General features: G+C 46.9%; 1 protein-coding gene across 4 annotated transcripts in view; it reads left to right on the forward strand.

The window, feature by feature from the left end:
* The window catches only part of LOC146175774 (uncharacterized), a 58214-nt gene extending 50251 nt beyond the window's left edge, over window positions 1-7963 (forward strand). For all 4 annotated transcript variants that reach the window (XM_084582142.1, XM_084582145.1, XM_084582143.1 and 1 more), the window contains 6 exons: window positions 300-551; window positions 1765-1881; window positions 3297-3371; window positions 5026-5097; window positions 5571-5717; window positions 6885-7963. In XM_084582142.1, coding sequence (XP_084438268.1) covers window positions 300-551; window positions 1765-1881; window positions 3297-3371; window positions 5026-5097; window positions 5571-5717; window positions 6885-6923 — 702 coding nt within the window. In that variant the 3' untranslated portion in view covers window positions 6924-7963. The remainder of the gene's footprint in view (window positions 1-299; window positions 552-1764; window positions 1882-3296; window positions 3372-5025; window positions 5098-5570; window positions 5718-6884) is intronic.
* The last annotated feature ends 10921 nt before the right edge of the window (window positions 7964-18884 follow it).

The raw sequence follows: 18884 nt of genomic DNA on the forward strand, positions 1-18884 counted from the left end.
GACCGCGGAGGTGGCACCCGGAATATTCAACATTGTATTTCTGGAGGTTTGTATTTCTGGTCGCTATTGGGAGGGCTCAAGGCTTGAAGTTCGTGTTGCTTTATGGTTATCAGATGGCTGAAGGGTGAATCGCGGAGATGGTCTCGGTATGTGCTGCGCTCCTGGGAATGACGTATTCGGTATATGTGGCAGGAAACAGCAAACAATCATTCATTTAAAAATTGCCATTCATTGCTGCGTGCCAATTGTGAAATAATTTTGCCTGTGCCTTCCCTCCCCCACCCCATCGTTGTACGCAGTCTCAGAAGTTCCAGGACCAGTTCTACTGCTCCAATGCATCGGTGAGCCGCATCACGACCACGACCGAGGGGGCCCAGAAACTCTTGTGCACTGTCACCTTCGACGGCAGCATCACCATCCGCGACCCGTCGACCGGTCTGCTCTTCCGCTGTCTCGAAGGGATCGTGCAGCCTCCTTCGTGCATCGCTATCAACAACGGCTTTGTCTACACGTCGTCAACAGACCGGACGATACGCATCCACGAGCTGCGGGTGAGCTCACGCGTTCTCTATGAATGGGCAATTACAGCCACAAGGTTAAAAAAAAAATTGCTTTTGAACAAACTTACATAGTGAGGAAGAGGATTACGGTGGACAAACCCACGTTTCTATAAGACGGGTGCAGTATGCGTCTACGTGCCCTTCTGCCTGGGGTATGGGGAAAATGTTTCTTGTTTCGATCAGATGGTAATGATACCCGTACGCATATAGACGAACCAAAAGGCAAAATTAAAGAGAACATTGTAGGTGAACTTATTTTCCATGAGGTTGAAACTGAAAACATTTTGGCACCAGTATCTTAATAATGCTCACCGCTGCTACATTTGTCATGGTGGCACAGCAAATTCAGTGTCAAAGGCTTCACACTCTCAAACACCCACAGCCTGGGCAGCAATCGAGATGATTGCTGTGTTAAGTCGACTCTTGGCTTAGAACCGAGCGGTGTCTGAGATGTTGGGACAGGGCGAGGCACCTGACATTGAGCTTGTGTCTCGCACTTTTTGTGTCTCGCACTGTTTGCCGTTACACAAATTCGAGTTTCACTCTGGCATCTGAACAGCAGTCAGTTCTTTAAGGCCCACTTTTAGTGAGGATTCTTCTTATCAGCCACGGGTTCCCATTTTTATGTTCTGTTTTGTTTTATTGCCCTCAGGCATTTCTGGATGTGGACAACTGTGGCGCACCTGACAAGATATTGTACGCTGCTCACAGCAAACACACAGTGCATCTATTGCTATGCATGAAATAAGGGGGCTTATATTAGCAAGCGTCATGTTGATTTCTGTGAGGCAAGGACATAAATATTTAGTCATGGTTTAGTCGGTAAATCAGAGGGAAAGCGTGTAGGTAGGAGGTCAGTTCAAAGGTCAGTAGTCAGTTCAGTAGTCAAACCAATGGTCCACCCAATGTCTACCTAGTTGACCGTGGGTGGACAGGGAGTATAACTATGCTATATCCCAGGTGGCGCCCAATATTGGTACTATATTGGCAGTGCACTGGTCCTATGTTTGGGCCGGACAGTGGCACCACTGCACCAACATTGGGCAGATGGTCAGATGGTTTGTGCTGTGTGATATGACTTGGTAAGCATTTGCTATCCTAAGTTTTGCCAAAGACACACTCAAGGTCAGGCCACGTACAAGATACGTAGTCTGGTTCGATCGTGTGAAATGTCGCTTTCACATTCCTCCCTTTGTGTCCCCAGACGGGCTGCCTGAACAAGGTGTATGAGAGCAAGAGCGCAGCAACAGGAATGCGCTTCCAGAAGGGCCTTCTTGTGTGCTGTTCCTTTGATGGCCTCATTCGCTGCTACCGGACCAAGGTAGGTCTCTAGATCGCAATCTGGAGCTGAGGTTCACAACTGGGATTCGCAATACCCGGGAGTTGCGTGGGCTACTTTTGTGTGGTCCGCAAGCACCCATGTTGGTCCGCCTCCTCTTTTTCTTATACATTTCTTGCGGGTGTGTCTCATTTAGTTTTATGCCGAGGGAAGGCCAGTAGAATGCCGATGAACTTGGCAACGTTCCAAAGCCGCGGGCCAAATCTATGGATGTTTAGAACACCAGCGAGATGGTATGAAACTAACTGAGACAAGTCGAGAAAAAAATAAGGTGTACATGTCCTTTAGGATGTTTTATCGTGTGATTTTTTAGTTTCAGCTGAGCCGAGCGGGTGTTTACCTGAAAAAAAAAAATAATAATAATAAATAAAGGGAAAGGAACACTGGGAGCGGCAGATAGCTAGCGAAATTCGAGCATATCATGAGGTGACCCTATAGCCCAGCTGGTCAAGCACGCGAAGTGATGGAATGTTTTTCTTGTGGCGGTAGTCTTCTGCACCCTTGCCTTTGAGAGGTGCGAGCATGAATGAGGGATGAGCATTGAATGAGAAACTGACAGCTGAAACCAAGGAAAACAAACAAACAAACACTTACAAAAGCGAAAGAAACTGTAAAAGAAAGCAGCAAAACAAAATGAAGGTTCTCGTATTCAGAAGGAACACTGATCGAATGTGATGCTTGTTGCGGCTAACTGTGCTTGTGATGCTTGTGACAGAGGAAGGGGAAAGGGTTCAGTAGCGCATATTGGGGTGGTTCCTTGAAGCAAAACTTTTTAGAACCCTTGCTCTAAGAGAAAAAAAATATTATGGTGGGGTTTGTGCAGATCATTCCGTGACGCATGATAATCATGCTACAGCTGTATGGTTGCGAGCGAGGCATACTGTCCAGAAGCTTTAGGCAGTGTCATGTCAAACTGATTGCATAATGGAAGTGGGTCACGGGCTGGCAGTCAGTGACAATGCTACTTTTCTCCAGTTGCGAAAGTAAAATGTGCACTAGTGGAACTTGTTTCTGCTACAAAAAAAAAAAAAAAAAAAAAAAAAACTGAATATTTTTTTTTACAGTGGGACACCCGTCTTACAACGAAGATATTTGCTTCTGTTTTGTTCAGATTTGGATCTGATTTACACTTCAGTGTTCGAAGACAACTTTATTTCTGAACTAAAGAGCTGCTTGCACAAGTGTCACGATTATGACTGCTTTGTTGGTAGCAAGTGAATCGCCATTTTCTCTACACCTGGTGGGAAATCAGTGGCCAGGCCTTCTTGGATTAACGTGGACTGGGTCACAAGAGCAGCTCTTTAGCATTGTTCGTCTCTCTTTTATTTTTTTGCATTTTGTACTTTTCCTTCTCATGTTTTGCCTTTTTGTTCTCTCCGTTTCTTTCTTTCTGGAAGGACTTCTCATGTGAAGTGGTCTACTATGGTGCCGGAAAAAACATGGTCATGAGTCTGGATGTCAACGGCCCTCTGGTGAGAAGGCTGCCTCAGTATCGCTTAGACGTTCTGTGGCGCTTAATTAAACTCCTTCTTTTCCCAAGTGAAGCGTGAAAGCTCGAGCAAAGAGCTGCTCTCATTGCATTAAAGGGGCTCAGGAAACGATGCTAGGACTAGTTATGCAAGCTCGCCAAAAGTTTACGTCACTTGTGAGACTACTCCCGACTGAACTGTCAAAATCGCGTTCTCCGGTTAGGTGCAAAACCTAATCTCGGCAGACTGTCCCACAACTTGTGACATCGAAATGAAAGGCTGAGCATTCAGCATACTCCTTTTTTCATGTGAGCATTAATTAGACCTAACGGTGGTATTCAACTTGTTACTTTCACAGATTGCAGTTGTCATCCAGATAATTGCAAACCAGATGTACTAGTCTACAAAATAGAGTTCTTTGCTATTGCCACTACATGATTCCTGCTTTCTTTTAACCAGCCTCATTAACAAAAAAGCCTTTGACGAAGGAGCCACTTTCACGGTACCAATACCCAGTCGTTTGTCGGCAGCAGTATGAAGACATTGTGCACTCGTGGAAAGGAAGAGATGCGCTCCTTTGAAACTTCTGTGCTAGGGCTTATAGAAATGTGTGCATTCTTAAGGATTCCTCACGTGACTGCTTGCATGGGAGTGGCAGCCGGGCCGGCATTGTATGGCGCTATGTGAAGAGGCTCCTGTGGCCTTTGTGATCACGTTCGTGTTTTCGTATAATCGCACCTAAGCAGTCTTAATTGTCGCTACGAAATTTTTTTTAGTGCCTTGTAGAGCTTACAGGCATTGCAAATTCTACTAGACGATAACTGAAAACGAAAATCACTTGCAACGTCTCTGTTTCCTTTCACATTTTTTGCATCATTGTTTTTGTTTTAAAAACATCTTTTATTTTCTACCATCTGTACTTATTTCTTAAATTAGTAGTTGATATTCTTTTTTATTACATGCCTTCAATTTTCATTACTCATATTTGTTTTGCATATAAAAATGTCATATTCACACCATCTGATAAAATCGCATTTTTTTTTTCTTTCTAGCCACGTTTTGCAGAATATATCATCTGTAATTTAACTTGGCAGCATTCGGAAAGTATTAAAAAAATATTAGCTTCAGTTCGCACTCAGTTTTAAATATTCAAATTCACTCAGCACCCAAAATTTTGCTGTTTCGCAAGGCTGTACTTTCCATTCTTATTTTAAGTTGTGCTACAACCAATGTCTCACGCACCTTTGTGCTCTCTTGAAATTAGTAGTAGAGCCTCAACATCTGACTGTGCTTATCGCCAGCTGTTGAGGTGGTGGTTGACATGTATGCAGTACGGGTGTATTTTCATGTATTTGTGTCACGTAAGCCCAAAACCCAGAAACCCAGAGTTTTTGTATCTGTTCTCTTTTACTTTCACATAATGCGAAGTCGGCGTTCCGATATTGAGGGAATATGGTTTTCATTGTGTGCCTTTTGCCTCCATAGCTTTCTTTCTTATCCTTTTCTCTTTTTTTTTTTCCACTACTAGTGCAGTGTTTTAAATACCTGTGCACCGTCCATAGCTGGTGTGAACACAGCGTTGTCATGACATTGGGCTTCTGCTTCTCCTTAGGCATTTTTCCAGCACCGTGTTGTCTTATCTGTTTATCCCCTGCAGATTGCGACGGGCAACCGCAAGGGCAGAGTGGAAGTGATCAAATTTGACAAGTCAAGCGTGCAGGCATGTGAGGTAAGGTTTTTGTGGCCTAGAATTGATTCCCGCCCCCCTTATTTCATACACTATGTGAATTCAGGCTTCAACATATTCTTCTCCTTTTCTCGGGCCTCTTTTCTTTTTTTTTTTTTTTTCGTCCACTCTTTAGTTTCCCAGTTTCTTTTATGTCGGAGTGGAAATTGCAGTGCTGTCGTGGACTTTAATTCATGTAAGTTTATGGCGGCAAACATTTTTGCGTTACGCCTCAACTGGGCTGACGTGCTGCTAACAATGAGTTTTCATGGCATAGAGCGCGATACTTATAATACTGCACATTATACATGAGAGAGGAAGTATGCCTACATTCTTTAAATGGTAAAGGTACCTATCACAAAGTTAACCACGTGGCAAGCACCAGCCATTGCCCCACACTGTGTTCCACTCCCACCCAACTGCTATACTATTCCTGACCTTATAATTTAATTTTGTTGCTTCTCCATGTTGTGCAGATCCGTCCGTGCAACCTCAAGTTTGCCCGGGAAGAGGACCTGGTGCACCACCTCAAGCGAGAGCACATTGGCCTCGGTGGCAAAGGTTCAATGACCTGCCCGTGGAACCAATGCCACATGAGCTTCTCCGGACCCAACTGCAGCAAGGCAAGTGACCACACCGCACGCTGGGGACAAAAAAAAAATAAAATGCACACTGCAGTTTTTCTTTTAGAAATTTGGGAGCGATATCAAGCTTTGTCAGAGCTAAAGCCATCTGGTCAGGACTTCATTTAAATTGCCACAGAAACCTGTTTTGCTCAATTCAGTGACGTTTATTAGATGTGTTTTTTCTTCCAAAATTTTTCAATGCACCTCCTTGTTGCAGATTATTTAGCATGATAGCTAATGTCATTCTTTGCGTTGCTAAGCGCACGTAAACACAGGGCTACAATAATTGCTAAGCAGCAGCGGTCATAGGATTTTCTTGGCAGGAAATACTGGAGTGGGTTGTCATTACCATAGCTTGTGCTATGGTCTTTCCAGTTGTGATGTAGATGTATGGATGCGAGAGTTGGAATGTGAAGAAGGCTGACCGCTGAAAAATTGACGCTTTTGAATTGTGGTGCTGGCGGAGACTTTTGAGAGTTCCTTGGATGGCCAGAAGATCAAATCGGTCGATACTGTCGACCATAAACCCTGACTGCTCATTGGAGGGTCAAATTCTAAAGTTAAAGCTCAGCTACTTTGGTCATCTGTTGAGAAGAAAGGAGTCGCTGGAGAAAGATTTGATGTTGGGAAAGGTTGAGGGTCACCGGAGAAGGGGTAGACAGCGAACGCGACGGTTAGATGGCATCCTCGAGGCGCTGCAGATGAAGTTATGTGATGTTAGGAGGATAGTGAGAGACCGGAAAGCGTGGCGTGATATGGTCCATAAGGTCACAAAGAGTCGGACAAGACTGAACGACTGAACTGCACTGAAGCAGCAGTGGTAGTAATATATTTGTTTCTTGTTCTGGAGAGGCCAGTAGCAGGGGCAAGAGCTTAGTCTGTCATGGTGCTTTAACCTCTTGGCTTCCATGCCGTATTTTTTCCGCCGTTGACTGTGCTGCGCAGTATAAAAGCCATAATGACCAGCGATCCGCTGGTCACAGAAGTCAGTACCGGAGACTTGTTGAAGGGGCCGTATACTGTGAGGAAAATAAAATAGATCTCTCTTTTTAAACCTAGTGCGTCGTGGCAGTTGCAGCGGTGAGCTGTTACTCATTGCTTCTGTTGAATGCAGCAAAGGAAGGCGGGCGAAATCTTTAATTTTCCTCTTTTTTCGTTTCCTAGGACTTTGAGAAGCACCTGATGGACCACGCTTGCACGTGACGAAGCCACTTGTGGACCTTGGATCCGCGCAGGCCATCGCCGCTTGTCAGTGTCTCTAAACACGTACCTCTCCTTTGGTGCGACAGCACTCGGGCATGCTCTTCCGACGCCATTTTCGAAGCTGGTGTTGTGGTGGGCGTGCCGTCAGTCAGTCAAGACTTGGAACACTGTTTCACGTTGTGCAGTGCTGCTGTTTTTGTATAGTACATTGTACATACTACATGGACTATGTGTAAGATAACCCTTTTTACACGTGAAATCTTTGCAAAATAAAAATTTTCAGTGGTGCACATGTAGATAGGTGTGACCAGCTCAGTTCTCCAGAAGCGTGAATAAGTGGTCCTGGGAAAGTGTTGTCTACTAAATAATGCTGATTGTTTCATGCCATCATTTCGTTTTTTATCTTGCTATTATAGTCAAATGAATTTGTTAGTCATTGTGAAAAATTGTGCTCAAGTTTTTGAAGCAGCCTTCTACAGCCTGCGCTCAGGTTGTACCTGCTTCTGCATGCACGACTAAGTGTGTGGCCAATGCTCTTCGAAGTGTCATCGACGCAAGCCCTCCTGTAGTCCATTAGGCATTGCGGAACAAAACAGTTTGTGTTGTCACTCGGGGTGCTCGTGTCGTGTAAGACTGATTCCGAGATTGAAAGCTGCAGTGCTGTCAGTTGTGTGTATCCACATTTGTTGAAATTGTTCATCTTCTCAAGCACCTGGAAAGCGGGTTCCTTGTCAGGCCAAACATTCATGAGGACTTGCTTAAACGACGTATTTTGTCCTGCTTCATGTTCTGTCTAGTGAGTTCGTTTCGTTCCTTTTGTTGTCGCTGCTGGTGCAGTGATTGTTTCTTGCCTGCCTTTTGTTTTCAGGCGGTCGTCGTATGCAGATTTGATGCTCTCCGATTGCTTTGTTGTTGTTTGATTCATATTGTGTACATGCTGCTTTCTGTTCAGCGCGTTGTGTTGATCATTCTTTTTCGATGGCCTTGTCAAAGGTGGAGTTATAATAAAGGGTGCTGCGTGGCTCAACACTTGAAACTTTCTTCTTGTTTTTTCGTTGTTGTTATGCAAGGTAGTTGTAGTAGTAGTAGTTCAGTTCAGTTCAGGCGTTCAGTCGTGTCCGACTCTTCGTGACCCTATGGACCATGTCACGCCACGCTTTCCGGTCTCTCACTATCTTCTTAACATCACATAGCTTCATCTGCAATGCCTCGAGAATGCCATCTAACCATCGCGTTCGCTGCCTACCCCTTCTCCGGCGACCCTCAACCTTTCCCAACATCAAATCTTTCTCCAGCGACTCCTCTCTTCTCATCAGATGACCAAAGTAGCTGAGCTTTAACTTTAGAATTTGACCCTCCAATGAGCAGTCAGGGTTTATGGTCGACAATATCGACTGATTTGATCTTCTGGCAGTCCAAGGAACTCTTAAGAGTCTTCGCCAGCACCACAATTCAAACGCGTCAATTCTTCGGCGGTCAGCCTTTTTCACAGTCCAACTCTCGCATCCATACATCACAACTGGAAAGACCATAGCACGGGTTATACGGATCTTGGTTGGCAGACTAATGTCTCTGCTCTTTACTAGGCGGTCAAGGCTAACCATTGCTCTCTTTCCCAGAAGCAGGCGTCTCCTAATTTCATGGCTGCAGTCTCCTTCCGAGGTAATCTTGGCGCCCAAGAACAGAAAATCTGTCACAGCTTCCACTTCTTGTCCATTGATGCTCCAGGACTTGATAGGGCAAGACGCCATGATCTTCGTCTTTTTAATGTTCAGTTTAAGCCCAAACTTCTCACTCTCTTCTTGTACGCGCATCAGAAGTCTCTTGAGTTCCAGTAGTAGTAGTAGCAGTAATATTAGTTGTGGTAGTAGTACCGGAATATTCTTCTGATTTCAAATGGGACGCCATGTTGTGATCCTTGTTCTTCCTTTGACTTTGCAACAGCAGAATGTAATTGCAAAGAAATGTGCAATATATTTTTGCATTGTTTGAAGCAGTCAGGGAAATAATCCATAATGTAGTCGTTCCTGTTGCAAGGTAATGTAGGACACAATTTTTGTTATTTAGTTTTTCTTTGTTTTAGCTAAGTGTAGTGACAACACGCTGGATACAAACAAAATTGCTGGCACAAATTTGTCTGGCACTCACTCACCCCTCTTCTCATCAATAAACCATTAAATTGTTTCTTGTTACATTTGTTGTGATACATCATCCTTTGTGTTTTGCTCTCTGTAGTATACTAAATAACCCCAAATGTGTGGTACACAAGAAAAGCTGCCAGATAAAGTGCAGCAATGCAGATGCTTTCGGGTACGCTTAATACAGGCTTCCAAAGAACAGACTTATGTATTAAGAGCGTCCCTTTTGAAGCAGGGTGGTGGCAGTTCCCACCAAGCTTGGCTTTTTATTTTTGTCTTTTTTTTTTATATCTTGAATGTTGTTATAAATCTCTAGCTATTTCGTCATTTCAGTTGATAATTTTTTAGTTCTGCAGCTGCTGATGTACAGTGCTATCTGTGGCTGGTAAGTACGAAGTGGAGCGATGAATGCTCCACTCGCCACTTTCGCCACATGCGCTGTGGGCTTCCTTTTTGCACATGTACGCTCTTGGGATGACACGTCGCAATGAACTGCCAGCACTGCATCTTCAGGATCAGCCAGACTGCCACGCATTTCTGCAAGACAAACTTAATTAAAGGGAGAAACTAGATTAATCACCTCTGCTATGTAAAGCAGATAACTAATGAAGAGTCATCTTTGACCCTGAAATGTGTTTCCCTCGTGAGTGACAAATCGCGTCCAATGTGTGGGCCACGTAATTCAGGGAAGCCTAAATAATTTTAAACATGGTGGGTTCTAAATAGAAAACATTTGCAGGAACAAGCTCTCTGCCGTGATGAACACAGTATGTTGAAATAATCTAATTATCCAGCCAATTAACTAGGGCCACCTAATTGCCTTTGAATTATTGCAGTTGAGTGGTTAGTCTAAATGATGAGTTTTAAGCTTTGAACAAGGTGATGCCTTATCAGTTAATTCTGAAACAAATACAATTTCATTTCCTAATGTGCTGCACCATGAGGAAATCGTATGCCTTTTTTCCGCTTGAAACCGAAACTGTGCAAGAGACTCGCAGAAAGCTCGGTACAAAAGTGACGCCTGTTACGGCGCTCGACTGCTGAAGCCAAGGACGCGAGATCAAATACTGGCCGCAGCGGCCGCTTTTCGATGGAGGCGAAAAGAAAGGCGACCGTGTACTAGATGTGATGGTTGGTGCATGTTAAAAAAACCTCAAGTGGTTAAAATTTTCGGAGCCCTTCACTACTGCGTCCCTCATAGCCCGAGTTGCTTTGCAACGTTTAATTCTATAATATTCTCGTTTCTGAATACTTGATCGTGCTATGACAAAATCTCTTTAGATGACATGGATTTTATTTCGGGCGAATATTTCGAACTCAATGGGCCCCATACGTAATTGTGGCCAAAGAAGCGAGCACCCGCCTGCCAAAGGCATGCTTGTGAATTTGCGAGGCTTGAGACGGGGCGTGCAATGGTCCCAGTTCGATTGCCTGCTCATATAATAATATAATTGGTTCACAGGAAGGGAAAGGTGCAGTATCTGTCACACTTGCTATGTGGACACCTGAACCGCGCCGTAAGGGAAGGGATGAAGGTGGGAGTGAAGGTGGAAAGAGAGAAAGGGGAGCCGTAGTGGAGGGCTACGGAGTAATTTCGACCACCTGGGGATCTTTAACGTGCGCTGACATCGCACAGCACACGGACGCCACTTCGTTTCGCCTCCATCGAAACGCAGCCGCCGTGGTCGGGTTCGAACCCGGGAGCTCCGGACAGTAGTCGGGCGTCTTACCACTGCACCATCCCGGCGGCACCCTGCTCATATGAAAGGATCGAGTTTCCCGAGTTGGCAAAAATGGCATCTGCATGGTATATTGTGACATCAAATAACCCGCAGACCAATTACACGTTCGTCCACTTCGCTAGTGAAGGAAAAATGACCGCCATATTGTACCTCCAACCTATCAATCAGTCCATGTCACCCACCAGTTATGACCTGCCAAAAAGCACACTCGTGGTTTTGGAAAGCTGCGATGCTACAAGCGGAGGGTGCAGGGATCCCTGTGTTTGTCACCTGAAGGCTCCCAAAGCATCGCATGGGTGGGTGGGTGGACGGACGGATGGGTGAATGGATGGATTAAAGTCCTTAGATCCACGGATCTAGGGACTTTAGGAACAGCGAGCCCTCGTCGAAAGAGCACGGACGGCGGCTTTTACTGTCCCGGACTAGGGACCCGATCAGCCTTCCCTTAACCTAAACCACAATAGATTTCATTTAATCCGCTACACTTGAAGCCGGAGTCGTCGTTGTTGTGTGGCTGTAGGAAGAAGGAAAAGAAAATGCACGGGCCTGCTACTGGCTCTGTAGCTGAGCCACCTCCGCTGCCTTGTGCGGACAGAAGAAAAAATAGAGAACACTGATTGATTTATAGGAAGGGGAAGGCGCGGTAACTCACTTGTTTTCTGTGGACACCTCAACCGCGCCGTAAGGGAGGAAGGTGGGAGTGAAAATGGAAAGAGAGAAAGAGGAGCCGTAGTGGAGCAATTTCGACCACCTGGGGATCTTTAACGTGCGCTGACATCGCACACCACACGGACGTGCCCTCTTCGTTTCGCCTCCATCGAAACGCACCCGCCGAGGTCAGGTTCGAACCCGGGTATTCCGGACAGTAGTCGGGCGTCTTACCTATAGTCTTACCACTGTACCACCCTGGCGGGGCATGACCGCGCAGAAAAAACTGATTTATTTTTTATAGGAAGGGAAAGGCGCGGTAACTGTCTCACTTGTTTTCTGTGGACACCGCACCACTGCACCACCCCGGCGAGGCAAAATAGAGAACAAAACTGATTTATTTATAGGAAGGGAAAGGCGCGGTAACTGTCTCACTTGTTTTTCTGTGGACACCACAACCGCGCCATAAGGGAAGGGAGGAAGATGGCAGTGAAAGTGGAAAGAGAGAAAGAGGAGCCGTAGTGGAGGGCTACGGAGTAATTTCGACCACCTGGGGATCTTTAAAGTGCGCTGACATCGCACAGCACACGACGCCTCTTCGTTTCGCCTCCATCGAAACGCAGCCGCCGAAGTCGGGTTCGAACCCGGGTACTCCGGCACAGTAGTAGGGCGTCTTACCACTGTACCACCCCGGCGGGGCATGACCGCGCAGAAAAAACTGATTTATTTTTTATAGGAAGGGAAAGGCGTGGTAACTGTCTCACTTGTTTTCTGTGGACACCGCACCACTGCACCACCCCGGCGAGGCAAAATAGAGAACAAAACTGATTTATTTATAGGAAGGGAAAGGCGCGGTAACTGTCTCACTTGTTTTTCTGTGGACACCGCAACCGCGCCATAAGGGAAGGGAGGAAGATGGCAGTGAAAGTGGAAAGAGAGAAAGAGGAGCCGTAGTGGAGGGCTACGGAGTAATTTCGACCACCTGGGGATCTTTAACGTGCGCTGACATCGCCCAGCACACGACGCCTCTTCGTTTCGCCTCCATCGAAACGCAGCCGCCGAAGTCGGGTTCGAACCCGGGTACTCCGGCACAGTAGTAGGGCGTCTTACCACTGTACCACCTCGGCGGGGCATGACCGCGCAGAAAAAACTGATTTATTTTTTATAGGAAGGGAAAGGCGCGGTAACTGTCTCACTTGTTTTCTGTGGACACCGCACCACTGCACCACCCCGGCGAGGCAAAATAGAGAACAAAACTGATTTATTTATAGGAAGGGAAAGGCGCGGTAACTGTCTCACTTGTTTTTCTGTGGACACCGCAACTGCGCCATAAGGGAAGGGAGGAAGATGGCAGTGAAAGTGGAAAGAGAGAAAGAGGAGCCGTAGTGGAGGGCTACGGAGTAATTTCGACCACCTGGGGATCTTTAACATGCGCTGACATCGCACAGCACACGACGCCTCTTCGTTTCGCCTCCATCGAAACGCAGCCGCCGAAGTCGGGTTCGAACCCGGGTACTCCGGCACAGTAGTAGGGCGTCTTACCACTGTACCACCCCGGCGGGGCATGACCGCGCAGAAAAAAACTGATTTATTTTTTATAGGAAGGGAAAGGCGCGGTAACTGTCTCACTTGTTTTCTGTGGACACCGCACCACTGCACCACCCCGGCGAGGCAAAATAGAGAACAAAACTGATTTATTTATAGGAAGGGAAAGGCGCGGTAACTGTCTCACTTGTTTTTCTGTGGACACCGCAACCGCGCCATAAGGGAAGGGAGGAAGATGGCAGTGAAAGTGGAAAGAGAGAAAGAGGAGCCGTAGTGGAGGGCTACGGAGTAATTTCGACCACCTGGGGATCTTTAACGTGCGCTGACATCGCCCAGCACACGACGCCTCTTCGTTTCGCCTCCATCGAAACGCAGCCGCCGAAGTCGGGTTCGAACCCGGGTACTCCGGCACAGTAGTAGGGCGTCTTACCACTGTACCACCCCGGCGGGGCATGACCGCGCAGAAAAAACTGATTTATTTTTTATAGGAAGGGAAAGGCGCGGTAACTGTCTCACTTGTTTTCTGTGGACACCGCACCACTGCACCACCCCGGCGAGGCAAAATAGAGAACAAAACTGATTTATTTATAGGAAGGGAAAGGCGCGGTACCTGTCTCACTTGTTTTTCTGGGGACAACGCAACCGCGCCATAAGGGAAGGGAGGAAGATGGCAGTGAAAGTGGAAAGAGAGAAAGAGGAGCCGTAGTGGAGGGCTACGGAGTAATTTCGACCACCTGGGGATCTTTAACGTGCGCTGACATCGCACAGCACACGACGCCTCTTCGTTTCGCCTCCATCGAAACGCAGCCGCCGAAGTCGGGTTCGAACCCGGGTACTCCGGCACAGTAGTAGGGCGTCTTACCATTGCACCACCCCGGCGGGGCAAATAGAGAACAAAAAAACGATTGATTTATTTATAGGAAGGAAAAGGTGCGGTAACTGTCTCACTTGTTTTTTCTGTGGACATCACAACCGCGCCGTAAGGGAAGGGAGGAAGGTGGGAGCGAAAGTGGAAAGAGAGAAATGAGGCGTAGTGGAGGGCTACTGAGTAATTTCGACCACCTGGGAATCTTTAACGTGCGCTGACATCGCACAGCACACGGACGCCTCTTCGTTCCCGTGTGCTGTGTGATGTCAGCGCACGTTAAAGATCCCCAATCGGTTCACTAATAATTGGTAACTGGAAGGGAAAGGCGCGGTAACTGTCTCACTCGTTTTCTGTGGACACCTCAACCGCGCCGTAAGGAAAGAAGGTGCGAGTGAAAGGGGAAAGATAGAATGAGGAGCCGTAGTGGAGGGCTATGGAGCAATTTCGACCATCTGGGGATCTTTAACGTGCGCTGACATCGCACAGCACACGGACGTGTCCTCTTCGTTTCGCCTCCATCGAAACGCACCCGCCGAGGTCGGGTACTCCGGCACAGTAGTCGGTCATCTACCACTGCACCACCCCGGCGGGGCAAAATAGAGAACAAAAAAAATCTGATTGATTTATTTATAGGAAGGAAAAGGTGCGGTAACTGTCTCACTTGTTTTTTCTGTGGACATCACAACCGTGCCGTAAGGGAAGGGAGGAAGGTGGGAGAGAAAGTGGAAAGAGAGAAATGAGCCGTAGTGGAGGGCTAAGGAGTAATTTCGACCACCTGGGAATCTTTAACGTGCGCTGATATCGCACAGCATAGGGACGCCTCTTCGTTTCCGTGTGCTGTGAGATGCCAGCGCACGTTAAAGATCCCCAATTGGTTCACTAATAATTGGTTCACTGGAAGGAAAAGGCGCGGTAACTGTCTCACTCGTTTTCTGTGGACACCTGAACCGCGCCGTGATTCATTTAATGGGTTCATTTATAAAAATGGAAAGGCGCGGTAACTGTCTTGTTTTCTGTGGACACCTCAATCGCGCTGTAGGGGAAGGGAGGAAGGTGGGATTGAAGGTGGAAAGAGAGAAAGAGGAGCCGTAGTGGAGGGCTACGGCGTAATTTCGACCACCTGGGGATCTTTAACGTGCTCTGACATCGCACAGCACACGGACGCCTCTTCATTTCGCCTCCATCGAAACGCAGCCGCCGAGGTCGGGTTCGAACCCGGGAATGCCGGACAGTAGTCGGACGTCTTACCACTGTGCCACCCCGGCGAGGCTGCGTATTTGGGTTTGCTCGGTACGGTGGCTCAGCAAGGGACAAAACGACAGAAGAGACGAAGAAAGCGGGCTGTTCCGACTAGCATCTACCGCCCCCAGGAGCCGAGCAGCCTAGCGATTAGCGGCGCATGCTTTTTCAATGGGCGTTATATTAGACGCGGCACTAGCTTGAGAGAGCCTATACTATTGCTACTACTACTGCTACTACTACTACTACTACTATTATTACTATTATTACTATTATTATTATTATTATTATTAATAATAGTAGTAGTAGTAGTAGTAGTAGCAGTAGTAGTATAGAGGAAGACTCGTTTCACGAAGTTGGCACTGAATTGTCTGTATGTAACGGGCGAATTAACTGGCTAAACATTATCTTCACAGTTTTAATTATTCATAATAATAGTAATTGATTCACAGGAAGGGAAAGGCGCAGTATCTGTCACACTTGTGTCTGTGGACACCTGAACCGCGCCGTAAGGGAAGGGATGAAGGTGGGAGTTAACGTGGATAGAGAGAAAGAGGAGCCGTAGTGGAGGGCTACGGAGTAGTTCAGGTGTCCACAGACACAAGTGTGACAGATACTGCGCCTTTCCCTTCATGTGAACCAATTATTATTATTATTAATTAAAACTGTGAAGATAATATTTAGCCAGTTAATTCAGCCGTTACCTACAGACAATTCAGTGCCAACTTCGTGAAACGAGTCTTCCTCTATACTACTACTACTACTACTACTACTAATAATAATAATAATAATCATTAGCAGAGAAATATTACTTTGTGTATTATTATTATTATTATTATTATTATTATTATTATTATTATTATTATTATTATTATTATTATTTAGTAGTAGTAGTAGTAGTAGTAATATTATTATAGGCTCTCTCAAGCTAGTGCCGCGTCTAATATAACGCCCATTGAAAACGCATGCGCCGCTAATCGCTAGGCTGCTCGGCTCCTGGGGGCGGTAGATGCTAGTCGGAACAGCCCGCTTTCTTCGTCTCTTCTGTCGTTTTGTCCCTTGCGGAGCCATCGTACCGAGCAAACCCAAATACGCGGCGGGGCTCCCCAAACTGATTTATTTTATAGGAAGGGAAAGGCGCGGTAACTGTCTCACTTGTTTTCTGTAGACACCGCAACCGCGCCGTAAGGGAAGGGAGGTAGGTGGGAGTGAAAGTGGAAAGAGGAGCCGCAGTGGAGGGCTGCGGAGAAATTTCGACCACCTGGGGACCTTTTAACGTGCGCTGACATCGCACAGCACACGGACGCCTCTTCGTTTCGCCTCCATCGAAACGCAGCCGCCGAGGTCGGGTTCGAACCCGGGTACACCGGCACAGTAGTCGGACGCTTTACCACTGCACCACCCCGGTGGGACAAATGTGGCTTTCGATAAATGTTTTCATCATCATCATCATCATCTCACCTGCGTGAAAACCTTGCTGGTAATTTTTATTGTTGCGATAATTGAAACATGCATATTTGCCTACACTTATCCGTTTGTTGCCCGAGTAAAACTAACGTTGATCACTAATCGGATTTGCTTACTTTTTAGTTTGCGGGCACCATTCAGTCCTTAACTTTTTCTTATTGCGTTCGCCACGTCTCTCGCAGTAGGCGTATCAGTGAATTCATATGACACAGTAAAAAAAAGCTCTTCGTTAATATATGGATCAGTGCTTCCTTAGAAACATCGCCGACAGCCCTTATATTGGCCCAGCGAAATGCTGCATCTAGTTAGTTTCAAAGCTTTGACGGTAAGCACGCTTTTTTGAATTATTAAAAAATGAGATATAGCGCGGCTAAAGCTGTCAATTATGCGCGCTGTTACAGTGTTGTGTTCTAAATAGGAGTCAGACATGAACTGGTTCCTAACCCTAATGTTTGCGTTAAATGTCCCTGATATGTAAAACTCGCGAGCCTACATGCTTGTACAGGTTGATTCTACATTTCATAACAGCACCGAAGGCGTACGTAGACGGGGAAGTGTGCGGTTGGAGGTACAAACAGGGTCAGGGTAATGACTTCCTGTAGCCGCGTGAGATCAGTAGGTAAGTTGATATTCTTAATACAAGATATATACCGTTGTCAGATAGGGAGGGGGACAATTGACACCAGAAAGTGCCATGCCTCGGCCGAAGTCACGCCATGACATCAGCTGATCAGCATTCGATGTGTAAACAATTAACCTACCTCAAACGCCCAAGTAACTTAAAAAGAAAAATACGGCCGATTTGCAAGTTAATCAAATGCGAAGTAGGTGAGTAGCATTTCTTATCCCTCCTATAACTTTCCATCGCTTGCAATCGCGCAGCCCGTTGTCCTGAAGATCCCCAGGTGGTCGAAATTACTCCGTAGCCCTTCACTACGGCTCCTCTTTCTCTTTCCACTTTCACTCCCACCTTACTTCCTTCCCTTACGGCGTGGTTGAGGTGTCCACAGAAAACAAGTGAGACAGTTACCGCGCCTTTCCCTTCCTATAAATCAATCAATCAATCAATCAATCCTGGAGTTTCTACCGCACGTTTGTTCCTCTTCGCTTCGGCATCCGTTTCATTACGATGCTCAGTGTTTTGAGCAGTTTCCTGATCGCTCGGCATATTTCCTCATTCTTTGTGCTAGATTACTGCACCGTTTAGCTGCAATATCAGAATCAGACTCACAACCCCGCTGTTTTCGTTACCGCTGTACTACATACAGCACATCGAACCTGCGCCGCAGTGCCACACGGCCCAGCTTTATCCATTGCCCTCAGCTTTCCTTACAGCATTTTGAGAAATGATTGAAAACAGGCACAATCTCTGCTCTGCGGCCGAAAGGTCTATGGTGGGATCATAGGAGGAGAGAAAGAGAGAAGAGAGATGAAAACGTGCTTGAAGGCGAGCGCAAGTTAATTAAGGCGCGAAGGCGAGCACAAGCTGCTTCACGACGCGGCGAGAGGCTCGGAGCCGAGATCCAAGGAGCACCGCGGGTGAACATCTGCTGTCCGTGAAGACTGAGGAATGACTGATGCGAGGGGAGAGATGCCGAACTTGAGGACACGCGAGCGACACACGACTACTCACTCCGGAGTAACACACGCTTATGCAACACTACCTACTGACGGCCGCCACGCCCACAACAGGCACGCCCCTCTCTATCTTACTCTCTCACTGGGTGCATGTGGCCACTCCGCCCCCTCAGGGTTAAGTCGCGCGATGCGGGCGTCGCCATTTTTCCTTCCTCCCCTTCAAATCCACGAAGAGACGGATGAACACAGAGAGAGAGAGAGAGCAGCTTCTGCTGCAGCTGTGCGACTGCTCTGCATCCTCATTGCTGAGCCGCGCTGCGCGTGCGTCGCCACCTTTTCTTTCTTCACTTCAACTTCACGAAGAAAGAGTGAGCGGCTTCGGACAGACATCGGCGAAATATGTGATTGCGGTTAGTAGTGCTACGCACTAAAAGTGCTTTTAGGGCTTTTAAAGCGATATACCTTAGAATTCCGAGAAAGCGCGCCCCCACCCCACCCGTGCTCCCACTCGATGTCTCTGTGGAGTTTTTATGTGTGACCGCTCTCTTTTCTCTTTCATTGTCCCTTCCCTCAGTTTGCAGTAGGAAGCCAGCGTCATTCTGCTTCGGCAAACCTTCCTACTTTTTCGTTACGTTAGAGAGTTTCAGCCGAGCAGGCGTGTGCTCGTTCAGTTTAGACGGACCAGTTTGATGCCTGCTGCCGGGTAAAGTTGCCGGTGAGCGACCTTATGTATCTG

Source organism: Amblyomma maculatum, chromosome 10 (genome assembly GCF_055883805.1).
Source record: "Amblyomma maculatum isolate TAMU_Amacu chromosome 10, ASM5588380v1, whole genome shotgun sequence".
NCBI lineage: Eukaryota > Metazoa > Arthropoda > Arachnida > Ixodida > Ixodidae > Amblyomma > Amblyomma maculatum.